Source organism: Aspergillus eucalypticola, assembly GCF_003184535.1.
Source record: "Aspergillus eucalypticola CBS 122712 chromosome Unknown BO83scaffold_2, whole genome shotgun sequence".
NCBI lineage: Eukaryota > Fungi > Ascomycota > Eurotiomycetes > Eurotiales > Aspergillaceae > Aspergillus > Aspergillus eucalypticola.
The window spans coordinates 415,852-438,071 of NW_020290276.1; the positions used below are offsets into that span (position 1 = coordinate 415,852).

The following is a 22,220-nucleotide window of genomic DNA, read 5'->3' on the forward strand; positions in this document are numbered from 1 at the left end:
AATGGGTCGAAGGTACTTTGTGGATCATGACTGAAACGAGCGGAAGGAGTCAAACAAGCATTGTCAATTGACGAGTCAATCGGGGATTCTTGAAGAACCCAGTCCTGCAGGAAAAGATCGAAGACGTTCGTTTGGTTAACGAATGAAACCTCACAAGCGCCTCCCATAGCCCTAGGGCTGAGGGCCAAAGGGCCTGATTGGCTATATAATTGTCCATCTACCGGATTAAATGGCAAGTTGAGCATGTCAACATTTGCGGCTGGTGTGCTGAATGATCGTACTACCGCAAACTGACTTTGATACTTAAAAAATATCCAAGGGAGGTTATCAGTGCGGACCTCCCTCGTAGGTACCAACGACCTCGGCATCAGTCGAGGCGTACGAACCTCCACGCCCTCTGGTGCGGTGTCATTCTCCCCTATTCACCCAGTAGCTTCGTGTCAGCCACGCCGCCTATCCCCAACCAGCCCATGAAGACTGGGAAAGCTCACCTTCCAACGCAAAGTTAGTAGTATAAGTAACGTGTCTCGCCATTTCCCTCTCTGCCTGCTTAGCCGTGTAAATCTTCCCATGCATAAGCACCTCGTAATCTTCTTTCCCCTGTAACTTTCGTTTGGCAACCTCTCGATGCACAAACACCCATTCTGAGGTCGTACCGTTCTTCCTCACCCTCCAAGCTTTGAGCTTCTTCTTGTACTCGGATTCCCTAGTACATCATGAGCACAGATCAGTATGCGGGCAGTAAATCCTACTTTCTGTGGAATCCATGCTTCGCGATCATATGTTTCATCACCCGGTTAAGTGGGTTCTTGCGGTAGAGGGAGGAGACTTCCTCTTTGTGTTTGCTCCATTCAGCATCTTTTGAAGACATGATTAATCTTTGTCCAGTGTACACTGGAGAGAAATTGCGACTGTTCTGATTACTGCTGGTGGTTTGAGAGAGGTCCAGGTAAAAGAGGCTGGCGCAGCTGGCTATTAGCCTCGTGCTCAGCCTCTCGGAATAGAAGACGCTAAGAGTACTTAGTGCAGATGCGTAGATTAAATAGAAGCACAGCCACGGACTTGCGGCCGGGATCCTCTTCCGTCGGGATTGGCGCAGCAAATCTCATGAAAACCAGACAAAGAACCAAGGTGAGTAGTCGTTCATTACTATAGAATCCTCGTGATTTGATGTGCTGGGTTCGGTATTGCAGCTCGCGGATTGAACAGTATTTGGTATCATCTTACATTGGCTTAAGATGTTCATCCAAGGTCCCCACCCTGTCCAACAAGTTCTTGACACGCAATGCTCATACTTAGCTTTCCAACCTCGCTGCTTCCGCCTTCAGAATACCCGGCACTTCATCCTCCAGGCTATTCTCTTGTGGCTTCCACCCTAAAACCCTCCGTCCTCTCTGCGCCTTGCCGCGGGAATTCCAACCCCAGCTCGCAGCCTCAAAGCCTGCCGGTGACTTAATCGCCTCCTCAAGCGAGAGCTCCTTAACTTCCGGCTTTTCTTTCAATAATCCCAAAGCATGTGCCTGCTCCCCAACCAACTTCGCCAGATCCCCCCAAGCATGCTCTCCATTCTCACAGAAGAAGTACCCCTTCTCGCCCCAAATCTCCTTGTCGTCCTTCCGGCTAGGATCAAGCGCTGCATCAACGAGAGCCCCAAACAATGTACTCAAATCATAAACATGCACATTATTCCAACGTGCCAGACCCTTTCCGATTTGAGGGGTGTAGCCCTGTTTCAAGATGAAGCTAGCAAGCTCATAAGCCTGTCTACCGCGAGAGGATACAGGTCCTCTTCCTTTTCCGTAGATAGTAGGTGGGCAAACAATGACTGTCTTCACCGTGTCGGGATGCTCGGTTCCCGTCTTGAGAACAATCTCATCGACGTTGCGGTGGAAAGCATCCGCGGGAAGATTAACAAGTTCACCTACTCCCTCATCGTCGTTGAATTCTTTGTCCTCATGCTCACCATGGACTTTCTTCACTTCGGAGTCGAAGTATGTCAGGATGCCGGTGCCGCCGGTGTGCAACCAGTAGCCCGGTCTTTCGGGGGAATGACCCTCGATCATTCCCTTGGCGATGGCATTGGCCGCGCCGACATGGTCCGAGGCGTCGGCGGTATCTATTCTGTCAGCTTCTATGATCTGTGATACTTATACACAATACAAAAGATAAGGTAATGGAAAGGAGGAGAAGGGGCACTGTGCATACGAAGAACAATATCCGCCCAAGCAGCTTCTTTTACAAGTATCTCCGAATCATCCAGACTGCCAACAACAGTGCGGATACTAGGATATGCCTCACGAACTCGGCTCGCTTTCTCCTCTGAGCGAATTAAGACGGCATATTCAAAGTTGGGGTGGTGCTGCGAGAGGTAATAGAAGGCATCGCCGCCAATGTAGCCGGTCACGCCGCTGATAAAAAGCTTGGTAGGCATATCGATGACCCTTGGGAAGTATTCAGGGATTGGGTGGTGCTAGCTAACGCGCGAAGACCCTGGTTAAGTTGATGTTTAAATGCTGAATTGGCTCGGTGTGGGGCAATCCATTAGTTAGTACATGACTTCATAACTTACAAATCATCAAATAATCGTCCCCGAAACATTAGCGCTTTTGTGCATACTCGGCCTTGTCCACTCATAACAGCCAATCACAGCACTTAATTTTGCGAATATGCGGGGTGCGAATAAGGCACCAGACGAATTTTAGATAGTATAAACCAGGAAAGTCTCCGGGTGAGCAATAGGGTTTGTCTCCGAGTCATATATATAGTATTGGCAAAAGCCGTAATCGGGCTCCGCTATTCAATCGAAAGCTGCTGCTGCATCGGCATTGTCAACGAGCCCTCCTGCATAATCATCTTGCGCTGTCCATGGGCTGCAGCAGGGTTACTCTTATGCAGGAGAAGATACGCTTCTAGAAGAGTCCTTGCGCTCCTCACACAAGCCATCCGACTATATTCCTGCTTATCTCCATGCGCTCCTTGCAAGAATAATGGCATGTATAGCTGTGCTTTCAAGCTGTGAGTATGAACCAGGCGGAAGGACCCAGTTTGTCTGTCTTTTGTATCTTGACATAGTCTAATCTGCTCCAGATCCAAATATCCAAATGGTAAATTAGCCGTAATCTCATCTATTTTCTTTTCAACTTCTGTGACCGTGGATAAGGTAGAGATTTCCTCAGACTGCAGGCAATCAATAACCCGACCAATGGCAGTCCAATAAGCAGACTAATCCATTGGTTCCCATAAGTTGCAAGAGTGAATACGCCTTATGATGGCCCACGCACGACAGGGCTATGAGAAACTCATGAAGCAGAGCCCTAGGCTCATCAAACACTGCAGGCCATATATACTTCCAGTACGCTCTTCATTATTCAGAATTCGATGCTTTACTGAAGCAAGGTATTTTGCAAAGTCACCCGTGCTGAGAGCAAAGCAGAGTAAGAGACTTTCCAACTAGAGCGGGATGGCCTGTCTGGAAGACCCGAATGGGGTTGTATCTTGGCTATTATTTTGAGTAGACATATCAATTCAGCAGATACCAGGTTGTAGATTAGGTAATTTAGGCCTTTATCGTGGCTCCAACGCTACATTGACCAAAGTTTGCTATAGAGTATTGATTACTGTCATAGTACTACTATCCCAAACATATAGATTTCCATTAAGAGTCTTGGCGTAATACAACAACGAATGAGTGATTAAACGAAAAAGGAGATCGTGTTATCTCGATTATTGTAGTCGTAAATTAATACGAATGATCAGGCGCAAAATACCGATATTGGACACAAGGGAGTTCAGGTTTATTAGCAACAATAATGCCACCCCAACATGCGATTGTTGCCGTTACAATCGCCGTCCCTGCAGTAGCATTGGAACATATAGCATTAAGTAGCCTCTTCTTACATCAAGTAGCATCATTGGTCTAGTGGTAGAATTCATCGTTGCCATCGATGAGGCCCGTGTTCGATTCACGGATGATGCACACTAATTTTATTTTCTTTTTACTCCCCATCTCACTACCCGTTCCTTAGTATCGTTAATACCATTCCAATTGCTCCTCTGGTTTTACTTTTGATTTTCTGATAGACCCAGTGCAACTCAATTGCTGTAGCTTCAAATAGCATCTCATAATATGTTTGAATTTCTCCAGCCTCCCGGGCACTTGACTGAGGCGACAGGCGAATATCTGGCTATCCTATGATAATACCAGACTAGATAGAATGTGCTATTTACAGAACCTAGTATGCACCCTTCCGCTTCTTGTACTTAGGCTGATCGACCGACTCGACTTCCCCAAGGGCAGTCAGCACCGGAGTGGTGTAACTCAACTCCAAGCTTTCCAACTTGCCTCCGGCGGAGTCGAGAGCCCACAGGGTCACCGCCAACCAGTTCGTTCCACGGTAGTTCAGAATTCCCTCGGGGACAGGGAAGCTGGTTTGAGGTCCAATGTTGCTGATGTATTTAGCATACTGGTATCCGTTGACGTAGACCTGCACGCGGTACGGGGATGGCGTAGTGCTGTTGCCGACGTTGAGGAACAGTGGCACATCCCAGCCCTTCGGGAGGTCAAGGTCAAATTTGGCGCTGTAGAAACCAATGCCTGCCTCGGAAAGCCCCTCAAGAGGGCTGGAAGACTTCCAGTTCTGACTCGGGGGCTCGGGCTGGTGGAAGCCTTGGCGCTCAGCGTAGAGACCGCCCTCGTTCAGGGGACCGCGAACCTTGTCTTCGTAATCCTCGCCGCCAAGGTTTCCGGTCAGCTTCCAGCTGATGGCACTGCCCGGACGCCCAGCAAGCAGGAAGTTCAGGATGCCACGCGGGGTCTTCATCTCATCCTCACCAACGGTCCAGTTCTCCTCGAGGCCCATGTTGTCAATCACGACGGTGATCACATAAGTCTTGCCAGCCTGGAGCTGAGGCAGTGTGTAAGTGGCGTTGTAGTCGGAGTTTACGTAAAGACCGGTCCAAGACCCGAGGTAGGTTCCGTTCAGCCAGACAGAGCTTCCGAACGCTGATCCACCCTGTGTATCGATCGAAAAGGTGCTCTCGTTGCCTGTGGCGGTAAAGTGTCCCCGGTAGAGCAAGTAACCGGTGTGGAACCCGTAATCGGATGAGTACAGCGAGGTAGGGGTAGTCAGAGAACGAAGCGTATTCTTGGTCTGTTTGAGATCCGCGGCGGGCCAGAGAGAATCATCGTAGGAAGACTGGATCTCAGGAAGAGTATCCACATACTTCCAGTCCAAGTCCTTCAGACTAGGAAGCGAGATATCAGGGGCATTGTATTCGACAGTAGCTGACCAGATGCCATTCTTGTCAACGGTGTGCGACGTCTTATCTCCATTGATGAATAGATTCTTAGCCGTAGACGGGACACCGATGACTTCAACGGAAGTGGTTGCGTTGAAATCTGCAGTGAGGTAAAGTCCGCTGCCCTTCAGGTACGCAGTCCGAACAAGGTAGCCCGCTTTGACGATGATGGATGAGGCGACCGCCTCCGGGGTGCTGAATCCTGGTGAAGTGCCATCTGTGGCAAGTTGAGGCACCCAGTAGTTATAAGCAGAGTTCCTGTCTGCTAACAGTTAGCTTCATGTGATTCATCCGGGTGAAGTGAACCTACCAAGGAGAAGAACCTTTAAGTCGCCAACTTGGATGATGCGGCGAGTGGTCGACACATCCCAGCCCACCACAACAGACGAGGAGGTCTGCTTCGACGAGATGCCAGAACCAGATCCTTCAACAACTGTGACATTCGACTTGGTAGAAATGGCAAGTTCGTGGTGTTCACCTGCACCTCCGTAAAGCACGAGAACCTTTCCGTCGGCAAACTTCTTCCAGGTAAAGACCTCGGCGGTAGAATAGATAATGTTCGTTCCAGAGACATTGTAGTCGGTCACGTGTATTTTCGAATCGCGACCATTTAGCGTGAGTGTGCCACCGAGCTGAGGAATAGTCACGGTACCAGCACTGGTAGGAAGACGAAGCTTGTATGATGTTGAATCCTCGCTGCTGTAGTCCGAATGTCTAACCACGAAGAAAGAGCCAGTGCTGTTTCCGAGCAGAGGAGTTACAGTCAGGTCCGCGGTATCAGCATATCCGGAAGTTGTCAGATTGCCAGGACTGGCCGTCAAATAACCCGGAGACACTTTGGCGAAGTTGCCAAGAAGTTTGAGTTCACTGTACTTCTCGCGGGTGATGTTGCGGGATTCAGTCACAGCCGAGCCATAGTCGTAAGAGGTGTATCCGTTAGGATAACCGAGGTTGCCCCAGTTAGTTCCACCAAAGATCTACCTAAATTAGCCATATACTCGCCTAGGTTTCAGCACACGTACCATGTACAAGTTCATAATGGCAATCTGGAAGCTGAAGTCGTTCTTATAGAACACTCTCTCGAACTCATTGTTCAGGAGTTCAGAGCACGCAGCGAAACCGGGTCCTCCCCAAGGGTCGTACGAACCACCTTGGAACTGCGAGGTGTTAAAATCGAAATACTAGTCAGGGTACGCATACTAACCTCGACTATTGCATATGGCGTCGTCGGGCTTTGCTCGAGATGAAGAGTACGGAAATCGGTAGGCAGGTCACCCGAGGGCCATACCGTAGGGTTCGCCTGGACAAATTAGCTACGAGTACACCGAGTCTCAAGATAGACGTACACAGTCGAATCCAAGCCTATGATTGTCAGCCAGTGTTCATCATCAAAAGCATGCTAAACTCACGGGTAGCTATCATGGCCGTAAATGTCGACTGCTCCCTCCCCAGTTCCAGGAGCATTGTTCCCCGAAGCCGAGGCATCGTTGTTGATCAACGGGATCACAACACCGGCATTACGAGCCTGGTCTTCAACGTACTGCATGTACACCGGATCGGGGAACTCGACACCACAGCAGCCACTAGTGTACTCATTTTCGGGCTGATACAGGATAATTGGACCGCCATTGGTAATCTGGTACTTGGCAATCGTTGCAGCGATGTGAGAAGCGTAGCTGTGACAAAGTCAGCAGGCGCCATAGGCCCCCAAGGCGATTTTTTCCGTACTTATCAGTAGCTTCCAAGTAGGCCTTGTCACTTGTGCGAAGAGTGCCATTGACTCTCTGCAACCACCCCGGGAATCCGCCACCGGAACTCTCTGCGTTGATGTACGGGCCCGGACGAGCGAGCAGATAGATACCTGCTTCCGAGGCCGCGTTGAAGAACGGCTCCAGATCAAAAATTCCATCTGCCCTGTATTCCCCAGGCTTTCCTTCAACGAGGGCCCAGTCGACGTAAAAGGATACGCAGTTGAATCCTAGAGCCTTGACCTTTTGGAAGATGTCAAGCTGGAGTTCCTTTACTGGTAGTCTGGAGCGATCAAGAAACCCCGAGTCAACACGAGTATAGAGAGAAAGAAGGGCAGTATTACCGGAATGGATGGAACTCGCCACTGAAGATCATGATTCTTTCGCCATTGATAAAGAGGGATTTGTCATCCCAAGTGACCTAGTAGACACCATGTCAGTTGCTAGAAGTACTGCTATCCATAGGAGTGCATACGTATTTCTGCAGCAGTTCCCGCTTGGCCGGGTCAGAATGCTCTGTGAGAGTAAAGCCATTGATCCGATGCTTAATGGACGCCCCAGCAGCCTGTGCAGCCAGCAAGGCAATAGCACAAGCGGAGGAAAGCTTCATGATGCAACACACCCGGGGCGTAAGTAAACGCCAATGGGTCGAAGGGCACGGGGGGTGTCAAATTCCGCGAGAGCTCGGAAAAGCATCATGCCAGCAGGCTCCGGGGGAATGAGCCACTTTATTGCCCTCATTCCACCCCCTCAATGCCCGTCGCGACGCTGAATAATGTACGGAGCTGTGAACATACTAGCCGAGCCATGAGTCGGATCCTAGCAACACCGACATCATCGTAGGAGGGGAAGTGGGACCTGTCGAGTCAATTGGTGGTCTCGAGTGTCTAGCATGGGGTTAGTTGGGCATAGCGTAGCGGGCAGGGTCCGAACAGGGCCACGATGCTCAAGCAAGCTCGCAAGAAGCAGTGAGATTGCAAGGTGAAGCAGGCAACTGGAATGACGATCCTCCACAGGGACGGCGCCCCATCCGGTTAGTCTGGCCCGGTTTCTCCGCATTGGCTCTCCCGCGCCGGCTAATTGCTTCTCTACTCTCCCGCTCCCCTCCTCTCGTCTGCAACTTGCCCATGTATCCCTCCCCTATCTGCTGGTCTTTCAGGGAACTTTGACTATCTTATGCAGGAACGTTTAAAGATATGCTCTCTCTCTCCTGACGATCAGATTTCGGTTGGCTTTCTCATAGATGAGCGTTCTCCTTCATGGTGCCCACCCACTGCGGGAGGACCCTGGAGCCGAAGCCCAATCAGCCTAAGCTTCCGGATGGCTGACCTGCGGGGTGCCACCGGAGAAATCTTGGAAACCCTTGTCCGTGGTGGATATTTCGATCACTGACCTGTCTGGAAGTCTAGTCAGTCATCCTCCAAACTATATGACGAAATCCTTCGCCGCTCGCCAACCGAAATCATGCCACCAGATATGACTGGAGGAACAACTTTTGTATACATCTGTGTCCGAGGACGTGCGCACCCCAAAGGTAAAGTAGCAAGACATGCAACTTCAAGCAAACAACACAGTTCAGCTGTCCGAGCTTGTTTAAATTTAGCCGACGGGTCCAGGCCAACTAGCGATACATGCTCTGACGTGTCTGCCTTAAGTATCTCCGACCATTGTCCGAAGTCTATTTATTCGAGTGAAATTGTTCAGTCTATCGAATAGGCTTCATCTTTGAGCACTAAATGCTCTTCCATGTAGGCTTCCGGATAGTCGGCTTGCTTCCCGGACATACCGATCTCAAGGACTCTGAGCCCCACAGACAATGAATTACTGTACCATAGCAGCAATCAGATAAGAGTTGGATCGTGGCTCAACTAAGCTACGGCAGGCATGTTTTCACCAAGTGAGAATCTCAAAGCACCTCACTCTTCCGGTAGGTCTGAACCTCGGCCCGATACCATATTGCTGGATGTCAAGCAGCAAACGACTGCAAGGTCATTTTACATACAATCACGGTGCCGTGACCCCGAGATGTCTTCGACCAGGGTATTCTATAGTTGCATCCAAGTACCAAGCGAGAGTCTCTAAGATGCATGAGTCGGTTCGCCATGACATGGTAGTATCCAGCCAGAGCTTGACATGTCCAATGTAAGAAGAGCAAGCGGAATGAACGAGACCACCAAAACACATCAACATGTCATCCAGGATTGTCAGCCTCCAACTCTTCGGTCTTACCTACTCTCTGAAAATCCCTCCTACATCTTACTGTTATTCATTTGCCTCTCAGTACACATGTAGCTTTCTGTATGCCGATACTTTCGGCTGGGGAAAGTAAGCTTTGAGCTTCTGAAAGATGCTTCATTGTGAGAAGACCACGAAGCTGGACGTTTAGACCAATCACACCATTACTCTGCCCTCACCTATAATCACAGGTTTCACTAAGCTGGCAACAAGCAGCCCTGGATAAGATCCCATCCCAATGCTGCTCTCAAATTTGACAGCGTTGCCCCATCGCATAAACTAGACACTAAACTTCCCTGCATAAGTATGTTGCGGGCATATGATGCAGCCAACATATGTGCTACCCAAGGTACTCAGACGCGAGATGCTTGACAGGCATAATTCTCACAGCCCACTACTACAAGCTGTTGATCACGTTAGCTCCACTTTCAGAAACCTTAGAATAGAGCTGACCGATAAGCTTAAATCAGGATCTTGATCTTCTATCTAAGATCGGGTACCTTGGTCGCATGGTTCTTTGTAACCGGATATCATACTGAAAAGCGACAGGTAAACCAGGCATTAGATGCAGAAGAAAATCTACAAAGCGGATGCCCGCACTACCTTGCATGACACACAATAGTTAAGTATCTGATCTGACTAATGTAACAATATGCCTCGGCTCGCCAGCCATTACCCCGAGGCATCAAGCAAATGAGCAACAAGCCACTCATACGGCTAAACTTCGGGTACACCGAAGACCGACCGACACTACTTATGCATGCAGCTTACTGGGCCATGGCCCACAATACTCCTTATTAGCCTACAAAACTGCACCTTCTAGACCACCGAAAACCGTAGTGGCGAAGCATGTTCCTCTTTCAAGAATCCAATTAGGAGGAACAAACTGATGCTAAGACGCTAACCCGCATCACGGATGTGACTATACCCCGCACTTCCGCTGTAAATAGATGGCTAGTATTGCCTCTCCATAAGGCAATTGGACAAAAGGTGAGGGGGCTTGATAAGACCAGATCCCTAGACTCGAACCAACGGGGTTTGAAAAAAGCAAGTTGGATCATATGATGGTCGCTGCGGAAGACTATAATTCTTAGTGTGCATGACTAGCATACTGTACCTCGGGATATGGTATCATGAAGGATGGCTGGAGTATCAATATTCTTCTGGCCTTTTACACATATGCGCCTTTAGAGTTCTCTCCTAGATGACACTCCTTTCTAGTATACTTGAACATCTCGCATTGCAAGCAACTCTCTTAGGGCAACAAGAATTGACACACTCATAAATGGAGGGCGATAAGGTTCATAGCAAACACAGAATGACCAATAAAATAAACCACCACAGGAGGGGAATTTGTAATAGTCGATCTATATGATATGCTACTTTGATGCAGATCTGCAAGGGTCAAGATAAAGAGCACATAACTTAGTCTAGTTAGTTATAAACAAGCTGGCGGGGTTGTGTAACACAGTAAATGACGAAAACAGCACTTGAAAGGTCACATTCTCTGTCCTCAAGACTGCTCTTATCATATACCAGAGATCAATCCAACGAATAGGGGCATCTCACTCCTCATCTCACGTCTCTAGTACTATAGTTACCTTGAATAACAGATCCTACCACTGCATAATCGTGCATCGATCCACTACCCCCACCACACAGCTGAAACCCCTAAAAGCGTAGTACTACGCAGCTACCATTAGATGCAGCATCAAATATCCCAGTACGTAGGAAACATAGTTTCAGCTCATGAAGGATGGACAAGGAATGAACCATCCATCACGTGTAGCGTGCGGGGAGAGAACGAGGGGGTTGCAGGGAAAAGAAAAAAAAAGAGGAGTTGTGAAGTAAGTAGTTACAAAGAGATCCATTTTAAAGCCAAGGTAACCCCTCCCCAGCTACTATCTCTCTACTCTTTATTTCTTCCCCTGAATAAAGGCGTCACCCCTTACGTCTACCACTTGTCTTTCGTGTCACATCTGTACAACATCCTACCCACCTGGCATATACCTTGCAGTCAGAAGAATATACCCTCAAATAAATAAACACAATGACCACCTCCCTCCCCACGCACCAACGCGCCGCCATCCGCCAAGGCACCGGCCCGACCTTCACAACCACCATCTCAACCATCCCCGTCGAGAGACCCGGCCCAGGCCAAATCCTCGTGAAAATCACCTGGACGGGACTCTGCGGCTCCGACAAGGGCCTCCTGCATGACGAATGGGCCGGTTTCGGGTTAAGTATGAGGCCCGAGGCCAAAGGGATCGCCGGCCACGAGGGGGTCGGGAGAGTAGTTGCCGTAGGCGAGGGGATGGAGAAGCGATGGAAGATCGGCGACCGAGCAGGTATTAAATGGATTGCGAGTGTGTGTGGGGAGTGTGAGTTCTGTTTGACGGGAACGGATGAAGTGAATTGCATCAATCAGAAGAATAGTGGGTTTACGATGCCGGGAACGTTTCAGGAATATTGTCTTGCCGATGGACGGTATGCGTCTAGGATTCCGGATGGGGTGAGTGATGAGGAGGCTGGGCCGATGATGTGTGGGGGGTTGACGGTTTATGTGGCTTGTAAGAGGTTAGTAATTTCCACTCCTGACTGCGGGCTTGGTCTGATGAATGATGGTTCAGGTCGAATGTCAAGGCTGGACAGTGGATTGTCCTCCCTGGTGCTGGGGGTGGGCTTGGTCACTTGGCTATTCAGTTTGCGCGGGCCATGGGCATGAGGATCATTGCTATTGATAGTGGCGAAGAGAAGCGCGAGCTGTGCCAGCGGCTTGGGGCAGAGGTGTTCATCGATTTCCAGCAGACGCCTGATGTGGCGGCAGAGGTCATGAAGGTCACCAAGTATGGTGCTCATGGCATTATTGTGACAGCGGCCACCAAGGCTGTTTATGCGGCGGCTCCGGGGTATCTGCGGCCGAATGGTACTATGGTGGCTATTGGATTGCCTCAGGATCCTACGATCTTGGCTGGTGCACCGCCGATAATGATAGCACTCAAGAAACTAAACATCGTGGGGTCCATAACTGGTACTTTGCAAGACACGCAGGAGGCGCTGGAATTTACTGCGAGAGGCATCGTCCATGTGAGTATTGCTGTGGTCTTTTATTGGAGTTCGTGTGCTAACTTGGGATAGCCGGTTCTGACCAAGGGTAAATTGGAGGACTTGGACTCATGGCTTGATAAGATGGCCAAGGGCCAGCTGGCTGGTCGTACTGTCCTTCAGGTGAGCAGTGATAACTAAGTCCAGCATCAAGGGGTCAGTCGCCTGGAACACTTGGTCCACGAACTTTTATAGGTGGTTTCTGTACTTCAAGACAAAGCAAGAAACCCAGTTATTCCTGTTTCATGAGAGCTCTCGAAGTTAGGGTCCATTGCCCCCGTAAAAACATCAAAGAAACTGTATATGCCAAAATAATATTCCAAAACAGCCAATGCTTTTCATTCAAATCACTGCCGTATATGCAAACAAACACCTAAGATTATACAGTCGTGTTAAAGCGGTCCTCCTCGTCACCAGCCTTCGAATACGTCTCGCGCGTGTCCATCTGCTCCTGCTCATCCTCGCCAAGTTGCAGGTTTTCACGCTTGATCACCTCTTCCTCCGTCTCGACAGGAGCCGTGACCGGGGTCTCCTCTCCGTTAAGAGCCTCAGTGGTAGGAGTGATCGGCGTCGAAGACTGGGCAGCTCGCTTTTGTGTGGTGTTGACCAGGGGAGTGTCATCATTGAAGAGACGCTGAAGCATGGCGCGACGGTCCTCCTTGGGAAGCATGAGGTTGACGGAGTGCAGGGACCGCCAAAGAGGCAGGGTCATCCGCTCGCTAGTACTCGTTAGTCTGTCTGCAGCATTTTATAATATTCTGAAGCATGTCACTTACTGGAAAGTCTCGTCGGCATCCGGTTTGATGTGCAGGATACTGCAACCCATGGGAATGTCTCTGACCCGCTCGCCGATCTCTCCAAGCTCCGTCCAGCTGTCACCGTCGACCTTGGGGAACATCTCCACGAGAAGTCTGTGCAGAGTCTCCTTCTTGGTCAGGGTGACGGCTCTAGCAGGGCCCAACCAGGGGTTGAGAATCCTCAGTCCGTCAGTCTGAATGCGCCAGCGGCAGACCTCAGGACGCTGCACATCTTGGCGCACGAACATTTTGACACCGCAGTGCACGAACTTCATGCCTTGCTTCTCGTTCGCGGTCAAGATGTCGCGGGCCAGAGAGCTGGTGTAGTAGATGGTGCGAGCCGGGATTGCCTCCGCGTTGCGCACCATAAAGCGGTCCCGAGGGAACCGCTCAGAGATCTCGTAAAACTTGTAGATCGGGTCAAGCTCTTCCTGGTTGGGATCCAGATACTTGAAGGGCTCCTCGATAGGCTGGCCATTCTTGCGCTTCTGAGGGGCAGCTTGCGGCTGAGCTTCCGCGGGGGCGGGTTTCGCGGACTCAGCAGGGGCAGGAGTTGCGTCAGAGGTCTCGACACTATCGGACTCGACCACGGGCGCAGGGGCGTGAACAGGGCGGTCTCCCAAGACAACTTCGGAACCGTCCTCGAGTTTCGTCCTCTTCGCCGGAAGCTCGTCTTCCAGGCTGTCTGCATCCCTCTTGGCAGGGGAGATCTGGTCAGTAGCAGAGTAGGGGATCTGGTGGGTAGCCTGCGCAACAGATGCGTTCTTTTCGGCTTCCTTCTCAGCCTCCTGGTCAGGAGCAACCAAGTCGTCCAACGCGCTGATCTTTTCCAAAGGCTGGCCGTCTCCATTCTTCTGCTTGAAGTCGAGCTCTTCCGTTAGGGCAGCGATGGAAGCCTTGGGGATGACCTTGGAGGAATCCTCGGGCTTGGCACGGATTTCAGACACCTTCTCCAACACGGTAATAAAGAAGCCGCCAGTGTCTTGCATGTGGGGGTAGATACGGATACACCTGTCGAGGGGCAGATCCTCCGTAGGAGGGAACATGCCCTCAGCAACTCGGCCAAGGCCACTGATACCCTCGCGCTCCTTGCGCTCTTCGACCTCCTTCCAGCTGTTGTACATGCGACCCTCACGGTCCATGACCTTCCATGTCTTCAAGCCAGAGGCTCTCTTCAGTCCCGGAAGCTCATTGCTGCAGTCGAGAATGCGGACATTGGCTGAGCCGCAGCGCTCCAAAGCGCTAGCAATGACGGCCTCGTTCTCGATGGGGTTCATACTGCAAGTGGAGTAGACCACACGGCCACCGACCTTCAACATCTGCAGAGCGCGGACAAGGATTCGGACCTGCGTGGCGTACAATCCCAGAGCATTGTTGTAGTTCCAGTCCTTCCAGACACCCCAGTTCTTTCTCGCCGTTCCGTCACCGGTGCAAGGTACATCAGCCAGGATGCGGTCAAACTTGAGGTACTTGTTCTTGACGGGCTTTCCTTCGGGAGCGGGCTCCGGAGGCAACTTGATCGAGGGGAACATCGTGGCGTCGTGGTTCGTCACAATCAAGTTGGGCGAGCTCAGTCGCTTCATCTGGTGGATCAACATGTGGGCGCGCTTGTAGTCGGCGTCGTTGGCGATCAGCAAGCCGGTGGTTCGGCCATCGTCACCCAGACCTTCCGGTCCCATTGGTTCGGCGGAAGCGGTGCCCTCGGCCACCTTCGCGGTCACTTGTTGCATGGATTCTTCCTCGCCGGCGTGGATCATCTCCATGAGCTGTGCGGACTTGCTACCAGGGGCAGCGCACATATCCAGAACGGTCATGCCAGGCTTGACGTCAAGCAGAAGAGGAGGGATCATGCTGACTACTTCCTGTCTGCTGATGTTGCCGACCTCGGTCTCGGCGACGAGGAATTTCTGGAACGAAGCGAAGGGGGCGAAGCGCCGAACAACCTGCTTGGGGGTGGTCATGGACCAGGCGAGTTGGTCGGGGTACCAGGGAACGGGACGGGGAGGCTCGACATCTTTGCCCTCGTATTTGATCGAAGTAATTTCGGGAATGTAGAAGTTCTTGAGCTTCTCCTGGACGGCTAGGGCATGGCTTGAAGCGAATGTCAGTTGCATTGACTCGAATGATATCGCAGGAGCTGCTATAGTCCAGCGCAAGGATAATAACGTACCCTCGAGACCCGGTGAAGCGGAAGCTGTTAGGAAGATCTCTCCTAATAGCCTCCCAGAAAGCCTCCCTCTCCTCCTCGGGGATAAATCCCTGATCGTTGTAGTAGCTTTCGAACTTGGCATTTTCCCTGGCGACTTGCTGCCAGTTTTGGCGTTCGCGACCGCCGCCGCCCTGCCGAGATAATGAAGTTAGTCCCCACCCACGATGGAAAGCAAATGCAAAATTGGCGAGATAATTATAATCTCTCGGACATGCAGATTGTCTCACATACCTTCTTTCCACGCTTACCCATGATGATCAAGATTAATTGCGATGCGAAAGAACCAGACGAGCTTCCGCAATTTCTCCGCTGCAGAAATCAATCCATCGCCAATCGCGCCTCCAATCCGCCCGCCATTATGTAAGCCCGTCCCGCCATGGAACATCCTCGGGCCGGTACACTAACCGGATATAGTTAGTCGTCATGCAAATGGATTCACCAGTTGACGATTGCTCAATCAGTGACCCGACCAGACTCAAGGCTGTCTTCGGGGAAATGACCAGCTGCATAGAATCAATGTCAATGAGCTCAGGAAATGATGAACGCCGAATACATACATATCTACGATTATTTCCAGGGTTGGGTTATAACCACCGAACTGGACGGAATCTGTAGCTGGAGCAGTGTCTGTGTAGTACTCTAGGAGCACAGCAGGATAGAACCAATTTCAAGCACCACTTAGGCCAACCAGGCTCACTTCATTATGCTCCGAAGATCCTTGGCCTTATCGAATGCTGTCGGCCAGATAATGAGTGCAGGTAGCCCTTGCATTGATTGGCGTCAATATTTCCTATGCCAGCAAAGCAATCACCGCCTCTGATGCGGGCGTGCCTCTTAAGCGGTCATTGTCCGGAGAGCTCAAATCCTTGGGAACTCAATGTCGTCTAAATGTGCAAGTACATCGGGGAAAGAAAATGGATACAGAGTTGTCGGTCTACTCAACATTCTCCGAGGAAACCACCGAGCAAGAAGATGATAGTATATACTATCCGGAAGGAGGTCTCCAAGCATGGCTGGTGGTCTTCGGCGCATGGTGCGCTATGGTCCCAGCCTTGGGCTTGATGAATACTGCGGGGACGCTCCATATCTGGACCAGCACCCATCAGCTCAGAGACTACCCAGAGTCGAGCTATGGCTGGATTTATGGTGCATATGGATTCTTCCTTTACTTTGCAGGAGCCCAAAGTGGTGCGTACTTCAGCGGCAAGCTTTTGAGCATGACAGGCTAATCATCTTATTGACTGTTATAGGGCCAATCTTGGATACATGGGGCCCAACCTACATCATTCTTCCAGGGTCCATCGGCATGGTAGTATCGTTGGTATGCTTCAGTGTTAGTAAAGGTAAGCTTTCGGAGAGAATAGCAGCAGCATCGCAACTGACTATGCGTAGAATACTATCAGATCTTTCTGTCTTTCAGCGTCTTGGGAGGAATATCGGCTAGTGCTCTGTTTACTCCGGCTGTTGCAGCAATCGGCCATTGGTTTAACGTCCGTCGAGCATTTGTCACTGGACTTGCTTGCACAGCAGGTGGACTCGGAGGTGTGATCTTCCCTGCAATCATCTACTTCAATGCGCCAAAGATCGGATTCGGCTGGTCGATCCGGATCATAGCACTCCTGAGCCTCGTCCTCTGTGCTATCGGGTGTCTTCTGATCAGGACCCGCCTACCCCTCGGCAAAGAAACCGGAGGCAGTGCGCTAGCAGATTTCAAAGCATTGAAAGATCCCAAGTACGCCGTCACTACAGCCGCAATATTTCTTGCTGACTTCGCCGTGTTCGTACCAAACACATACCTGTCTTCATATGCAGTCCACGTCGGGTTGAGCAACACGGTTTCATACTTGCTGCTTGTCTTCCTGAACATCGGACTGATCCCTGGCCGTCTGTTACCGGGTCTAGCTGCTGATCGCTTAGGGAGGTTCAACATGATGGTTGTCACCTCCCTTGTATGCTCAATATTGACCCTTGCATTGTGGTACAAGTCTGGAAGTAGCTTGGGCGCAATTGTCTGTTATGCCGTACTGTTTGGCTTCTGGAGCGGAGCTGCCATGAGTCTGTCCCCGGTCTGTATCTCACAGATCTGTGCAACCGAGGACTACGGAGCGCGGACGGGCACAACGTATACCATCGCCAGTCTCGGCGTACTCACGGGGATTCCGATCGCCGGAGCAATCATCCAGCGCGATCATGGGCAGTACGGCGGGCTCATCATCTTCGCGGGTGTGCTGTATCTCGCGGCAGCAGCAGTGTTTGCCTTAGCTCGGGGGATTTGCAGGGGTTGGTCGTTGAAGACCCGGTTCTGACCAGGGTTCTCGCTCGGAGAAGAGCTTAGCCAGTCTCAGCCATCCCGGGCCTGCCCCGTGCGTGGCTTAGCAGGGCTGAGTGGAAGCATCACTGCGATAAGCAGCGTACCATACATGAAAACAGGTAGTGCGGAGTTCAAGCAACAGCCTCTCTTGCCGTTATTTGGTTTTGTTGACAGGTGGAAGGTTCCGTGTAACCGAAGCAAAATATCCTTCTAGGTGACAGTGTGTCCAAGGAGCAGACCAGCCCGTTAGTTCCCTAACTAGTGCCTAGCATCCCTGTCGAGCTCAGCTCCGCGAACTCAGCGGTCTGGTCGTTGAGCCTCCATAACAGTGTCAATAGCAGTCACACGAAAGGATTCAATCTGGCCTGATCAGCCGCACAATAAACCTACCTAGTCTGTCGTTAGTGTTTTAGACCAAGAAATGGGAGCACCAATACCTACTAGTCACCATCATCCCAGCCTAAAAAATAGAAGCCGCAACTGAACACAATCTAACGAACAGAATGGCCAAGCAATGCACCCTATGCCATCGAGGCAGTGGCTGAAAATGAAACCATTTCGACCCGAAAAACACGGGCTCTAGAAAAGCTTAGATTGCATTGTTAGTGTCGTGTATTGTTGCTAAGTTCGTTCACATGGATAGACGGACCCTATCTATCTAGGCACACTAGGCAGAACCGACGTCCAAAAACCACGGTCAACCTGCTAACCCGCGAGCGAGCCCTGATCGCGATCCACGCCCGTGTTTTCCCTCCCGCGATGCCCCTAAATATGATCTCGTTACCTAAACATCCACCCTTCAACCTTCATGTCTCAACCTTCAATACGAACTGCCATATCTTCTTTCGGAATTAATCACCGCGCATCCTCATATAATACTCTTGTCCACCTTAAGACCAAGAAACCGAGAAAACCTAAAACACCCCCCACCCCTTCACCATTCTGACTGCTGCCAGCCCTCGCTTACGCCTGGACAACAACCCTGACACCCATGTTTGAGGTTCCTGTTGGCCCCCAAACCGAAGGGCCGAAACCAGCTATCTAGATAGGTAGAGATAAACAGCCACTACTAAACTCGTCAAAACTAATTCCTTGGCCCGATTTCTATTCATCTACCCAAATCAGCAGCAGCCAGCGAACAGCCCCTTAGACTCCTGCCCTTACTTACCCTATATTAGTCTAAGGCGGATGGATAGCGATCAACGGCTGTCTGTTTTGGTTTCCTTGAACGCCAACCAACACTAATGCAAGGCTGTGTTCGTGTGTGGAGTCTGTCCTGGGGCTGATTTTCGATTTGTCTCTTTGTTTGATGTGTGACTATTTTTTTTTTCCTCCTCGAGTCACTGTCAGTGCCGTGCGATTTGCATCGCCCCCATGCAAGATCGGGCGTAATTGTAACCAGAGACAGAATTTAGTTTAGTTATAGGGGGGGAATGGTGGGTTGGACAAGAGTTATAAGACCCGAGGAGGTATGCTTTGCTGACGGGGAGTCAGTATCACTTTCTTTGAATTTCTACTACTATTTTAAACATACTCGACTCCTTTGAATTCATACATACATTCGTTCAATTGTTTCTTTTCTTTTTCCTACTTGTTATCTACATCACCTTTGAGATCCCATATACTAAATACATCTCGCTCACCACACCATATACCCAATCACCTCACCACCACATCCAAACAACTAATAAAAATCAAAATGGGCGAAGGTCAAGAATGGTCCTCCGGTTTCTGGGACTGCTGCTCCCCCTGCGGCACCTGTACGTCCTCCCATCCTCCCATCCTCCCCCCCCCCCAATCCTCAAATACCACACACACATACATCCAGCTAACCAGATATACTCAAACGAACAGGCTTCCTCGGCTGCTGCTGTCCCTGCTGCCTGCACGGCCGCACCAGCTCTCGTCTCGAAGACCCCACCCTGAAAGATGATAGCATGATGAACGGTGGTGTACGTACACTTACCCCCCCCCCCCCCCCCACAACCCCCATCTCTCCCAATATATATCTCTCTCCCCATACGACCAATCTAATACTGACAATGCAATTCAGTGCTGCCTCTACTTCCTCCTCGGCTACTGCGGCTTCCACTTTATCCCTTTGATGATGAAGCGCGGCCAAATCCGAGAGAAATTCGGCCTAGAAGGGTCCGGATGCGGGGACTGTATGCGGGCGTGCTGCTGCCCGTGCTGCACGCTCATGCAGCATGAGAAGGAGTTGGAGAGTCGGGCGGCGTTGTTGGAGGGCGGTGCGGGTGCTGCTGGGCAGCAGGGGTATAAGGCTCCTGGGGGGATGCAGTATGCTTAAATCTCAACTTAGGAATAACTTTTGGGTGATTTTGTGTTTGTGTCGTCGAAGGCATTGGGATTTTGAATCATCGTTTTTATCCGGGATTGGTGTTTGTTGGTGTTTTGCTGTTTGATTATATTTCTCTTGGGGTGAAAATATGAGAGGTGAACTGATAAACTGGCTGGTGTTGTTCGTCTACGATGTAACGGTGCAAACTGAAACTAAACAAATACATTTTGATATAGCGACAGTTGTGTACTGTACATGACACGCTCCTTCGGGCACGACCACCGCTTCTATCTATTAGAAAATCACCAAAACAAGAAAACACGGGCCATAAATCTTCTGCTTCTTCTTAATTCTCTCACTCGCACTCTCTCAATCCACAGTCATGAGCTCTCCCTTTTTACAGAGAGTTGCGGCTCATGTCCGCACGGATACGGTTGTAGTCGAGGACGGCCTCGATGCTGCCGACAGCGCTCATGGCAATGTCCTGATCCCACAGCTTGCGGGAGGCGAAGTCCATGACATCCTTCTCGGTGATCTGGCCAATCGTGCGCTCGATGTCCTCGGGGCTGAGGCGGCGGCCGGTGGTGATGATCTGGCGACCAATGTCTTCGGCAACGGCGGTGGTGCCGTCAAGGGAGAGGAGGATGGAGGCCTTCAGCTGAGCCTTGGCGCGCTCAACCTCAGCGGAGGTGACGTTGTAGCTCAGGCGGGACCATTCACGGAGGGTGAAGTGGATGAGGTCCTCGAGGCGGGTGACGTTCTCGGAGGTCAGGTAGATACCCCACAGACTGTGTACCAATCAATTAGCGATAACCTTTGAATACGAACAGCATATAACCTACCCAGTGTCGCTGTAGCTGGTGGAGAAACTCATGAAGCTGTTGGCAAGGCCGTGGTACTCAACGAAAGAGCTGAGCTTGCTGCCAAGGTAGGAGGAGTTACCCATGGCACGGTCCCAGTTACCGACGATGGCCTGGGTGACGAGAGCGGTGAAGTAGTCATCGTCCTTCCAGCTGACACCCTCGACGGCAAGGGCAATGTGGGCAGTGGGGAGAGTGTCGTCACGGATTCTGACCTCGGAACCGATGAACTCGGGGATACGCTTCTGCTCGGCGGTGAGGGCCAGGGCAGCAGAGGTCGGGGGCTTGCTGGGGAGGCCACCGAAGTGCTCCTCAGCGAGTCTCACGAGCTGCTCGTGGGGGATACCACCGGCACCAACGAGGACCATGCGGTCAGCAGTGTAGTTGGTCTTGATGTAGTCGACCAGGTTGTCACGGGAGATGGTCTGGATGTTCTCCTTGGGGCCGAGGATGGTGCGACCGAGGGGCTGGTTCTGGAAAGCAGTGGCGTGGAGGTGGTCGAAAACAACCTCCTCGAGCTGCTTGTCGACCTCCTCCTGCTCACGGAGGATGACGTCGCGCTCACGCTCGATGGCAGTGGGCTCCAGCTTGGAGTTCTGAAGGATATCGGCGAGGATGTCGACGGCCTTGGGGACATCGTTGTTGAAGGACTTGGCGTAGTAGACGGTGTTCTCGCGCTGTAGTCATACGGCGTTAGTTGCGATCCAAGGGAATTGATTCTTCCATGTTTCCGGGCCGTACCGATGTGTAGGCGTTCAGGTGAGCGCCCATGTTCTCGATCTCGAGCTCCAATTGGTGCTGGGAACGCTTGTTGGTGCCCTAGAGGATGTCAGCAATCGCATTTTCCAGCCTTCAATTTGCAGGCTATCCATACCTTGAAAGCAAGGTGCTCCAGGAAGTGCGCGGTTCCGTTGGTCTTGTCAGTCTCTGCCCGGCTACCGGCATCGATCCACACGCCAACAGTGGAGGTCTGAGCCCATGGGGAGTACTCAGTAGCGATCTGAGGCAAGTCAGTAAGTTCCTTGAGCCATTGAGATAACCCATTCGGCGTACCGTGAAACCGTTGGAGAGAGTGGTGGACTGGGTGGTGGAAGGCAAGGTGACCGGGGAAGCGAAGCCACGCTTGACGGGCTGGATGGCCTTCAGGGCGGCCTTGCTCCGGAGAGCCTGGTTAAGGTTGAACGCTAGGCGCCGAGAAGCCATTGTGTGAAGATGGAGGTGGGTTGGGGGGAAGGAGGGAGGAATGAGGAAGGGTGCAACAAGACGGTCAGGTCAGCCCTGGAGATGCGAGGTTGAAGTTCGGGAGTCAAATTGTTCGCCCATCCGCCAGCCAATCACATGACCCGCTTTTCCAAACC

At 51.2% G+C, this 22,220-nt stretch overlaps 7 protein-coding genes and 1 non-coding gene across 8 annotated transcripts; 4 read left to right on the forward strand and 4 right to left on the reverse strand.

The window, feature by feature from the left end:
* Nucleotides 1–1,232: 1,232 nt before the first annotated feature.
* On the reverse strand, nucleotides 1,233–2,431 carry BO83DRAFT_352275 (nucleoside-diphosphate-sugar epimerase; the record flags this gene model as incomplete). The annotated part of the gene is made up of 2 exons (XM_025528986.1): nucleotides 1,233–2,116; nucleotides 2,206–2,431. 2 exons carry the CDS (start codon nucleotides 2,429–2,431, stop codon nucleotides 1,296–1,298), a joined length of 1,047 nt encoding a protein of 348 aa, XP_025392625.1. The 3' UTR covers nucleotides 1,233–1,295.
* A 1,474-nt stretch (nucleotides 2,432–3,905) lies between these two features.
* BO83DRAFT_t25 lies at nucleotides 3,906–3,976 on the forward strand. The gene has a single exon. It is a non-coding gene; the product is annotated as a tRNA-Gly (tRNA).
* A 165-nt stretch (nucleotides 3,977–4,141) lies between these two features.
* Nucleotides 4,142–7,997, reverse strand: BO83DRAFT_329312 (glycoside hydrolase family 35 protein). The gene is made up of 9 exons (XM_025528189.1): nucleotides 7,522–7,997; nucleotides 7,391–7,467; nucleotides 7,027–7,329; nucleotides 6,708–6,974; nucleotides 6,645–6,660; nucleotides 6,503–6,598; nucleotides 6,321–6,455; nucleotides 5,609–6,275; nucleotides 4,142–5,560 (listed from the first exon to the last, which is right to left on the reverse strand). Exons 1-9 carry the CDS (start codon nucleotides 7,654–7,656, stop codon nucleotides 4,233–4,235), a joined length of 3,024 nt encoding a protein of 1,007 aa, XP_025392626.1. The 5' UTR covers nucleotides 7,657–7,997; the 3' UTR covers nucleotides 4,142–4,232.
* A 3,190-nt stretch (nucleotides 7,998–11,187) lies between these two features.
* Nucleotides 11,188–12,667, forward strand: BO83DRAFT_433665 (zinc-dependent alcohol dehydrogenase). Its single transcript, XM_025535706.1, has 3 exons — nucleotides 11,188–11,858; nucleotides 11,912–12,368; nucleotides 12,420–12,667. Exons 1-3 carry the CDS (start codon nucleotides 11,332–11,334, stop codon nucleotides 12,525–12,527), a joined length of 1,092 nt encoding a protein of 363 aa, XP_025392627.1. The 5' UTR covers nucleotides 11,188–11,331; the 3' UTR covers nucleotides 12,528–12,667.
* On the reverse strand, nucleotides 12,638–15,694 carry BO83DRAFT_79339 (tRNA (cytosine-C5-)-methyltransferase). Its single transcript, XM_025537613.1, has 4 exons — nucleotides 15,624–15,694; nucleotides 15,354–15,523; nucleotides 13,163–15,274; nucleotides 12,638–13,105 (listed from the first exon to the last, which is right to left on the reverse strand). The coding sequence occupies exons 1-4, from the start codon at nucleotides 15,642–15,644 to the stop codon at nucleotides 12,766–12,768; spliced, it is 2,643 nt and encodes an 880-aa protein (XP_025392628.1). The 5' UTR covers nucleotides 15,645–15,694; the 3' UTR covers nucleotides 12,638–12,765.
* Nucleotides 15,695–16,306: 612 nt separating this feature from the next.
* BO83DRAFT_433666 (monocarboxylate transporter) lies at nucleotides 16,307–18,044 on the forward strand (the record flags this gene model as incomplete). Its single annotated transcript, XM_025535707.1, has 3 exons — nucleotides 16,307–16,580; nucleotides 16,643–16,735; nucleotides 16,785–18,044. The coding sequence occupies 3 exons, from the start codon at nucleotides 16,307–16,309 to the stop codon at nucleotides 17,696–17,698; spliced, it is 1,281 nt and encodes a 426-aa protein (XP_025392629.1). The 3' UTR covers nucleotides 17,699–18,044.
* A 1,358-nt stretch (nucleotides 18,045–19,402) lies between these two features.
* On the forward strand, nucleotides 19,403–20,011 carry BO83DRAFT_422726 (PLAC8 family protein; the record flags this gene model as incomplete). The annotated part of the gene is made up of 3 exons (XM_025535058.1): nucleotides 19,403–19,463; nucleotides 19,558–19,655; nucleotides 19,757–20,011. The coding sequence occupies 3 exons, from the start codon at nucleotides 19,403–19,405 to the stop codon at nucleotides 20,009–20,011; spliced, it is 414 nt and encodes a 137-aa protein (XP_025392630.1).
* Nucleotides 20,012–20,205: 194 nt separating this feature from the next.
* Nucleotides 20,206–22,133, reverse strand: BO83DRAFT_374451 (mitochondrial processing peptidase). Its single transcript, XM_025530206.1, has 5 exons — nucleotides 21,916–22,133; nucleotides 21,737–21,862; nucleotides 21,604–21,681; nucleotides 20,845–21,539; nucleotides 20,206–20,790 (listed from the first exon to the last, which is right to left on the reverse strand). Exons 1-5 carry the CDS (start codon nucleotides 22,063–22,065, stop codon nucleotides 20,400–20,402), a joined length of 1,440 nt encoding a protein of 479 aa, XP_025392631.1. The 5' UTR covers nucleotides 22,066–22,133; the 3' UTR covers nucleotides 20,206–20,399.
* Nucleotides 22,134–22,220: the final 87 nt, after the last annotated feature.

What these genes read in the sequence shown, in the direction of transcription:
- BO83DRAFT_79339 (XM_025537613.1), bottom strand. Translation starts at nt 15,644, where the DNA reads ATGGGTAAGCGTGGAAAGAAG. An exon ending in TGGGTAAGCGTGGAAAGAAG is followed by an intron (nt 15,524 to 15,623) that starts GTATGTGAGACA and finishes TTATCTCGGCAG; the next exon opens with GGCGGCGGCGGTCGCGAACG. An exon ending in CGCTTCACCGGGTCTCGAGG is followed by an intron (nt 15,275 to 15,353) that starts GTACGTTATTAT and finishes ATTCGCTTCAAG; the next exon opens with CCATGCCCTAGCCGTCCAGG.
- BO83DRAFT_329312 (XM_025528189.1), bottom strand. Translation starts at nt 7,656, where the DNA reads ATGAAGCTTTCCTCCGCTTGTGCTATTGCCTTGCTGGCTGCACAGGCT. An exon ending in GGGAACTGCTGCAGAAATAC is followed by an intron (nt 7,468 to 7,521) that starts GTATGCACTCCT and finishes GGTGTCTACTAG; the next exon opens with GTCACTTGGGATGACAAATC. An exon ending in GGCGAGTTCCATCCATTCCG is followed by an intron (nt 7,330 to 7,390) that starts GTAATACTGCCC and finishes TGATCGCTCCAG; the next exon opens with ACTACCAGTAAAGGAACTCC.
- BO83DRAFT_374451 (XM_025530206.1), bottom strand. Translation starts at nt 22,065, where the DNA reads ATGGCTTCTCGGCGCCTAGCGTTCAACCTTAACCAGGCTCTCCGGAGC. An exon ending in CTCTCTCCAACGGTTTCACG is followed by an intron (nt 21,863 to 21,915) that starts GTACGCCGAATG and finishes GACTTGCCTCAG; the next exon opens with ATCGCTACTGAGTACTCCCC. An exon ending in ACCTGAACGCCTACACATCG is followed by an intron (nt 21,540 to 21,603) that starts GTACGGCCCGGA and finishes GTATGACTACAG; the next exon opens with CGCGAGAACACCGTCTACTA.
- BO83DRAFT_433665 (XM_025535706.1), top strand. Translation starts at nt 11,332, where the DNA reads ATGACCACCTCCCTCCCCACGCACCAACGCGCCGCCATCCGCCAAGGC. An exon ending in GTTTATGTGGCTTGTAAGAG is followed by an intron (nt 11,859 to 11,911) that starts GTTAGTAATTTC and finishes ATGATGGTTCAG; the next exon opens with GTCGAATGTCAAGGCTGGAC. An exon ending in CTGCGAGAGGCATCGTCCAT is followed by an intron (nt 12,369 to 12,419) that starts GTGAGTATTGCT and finishes AACTTGGGATAG; the next exon opens with CCGGTTCTGACCAAGGGTAA.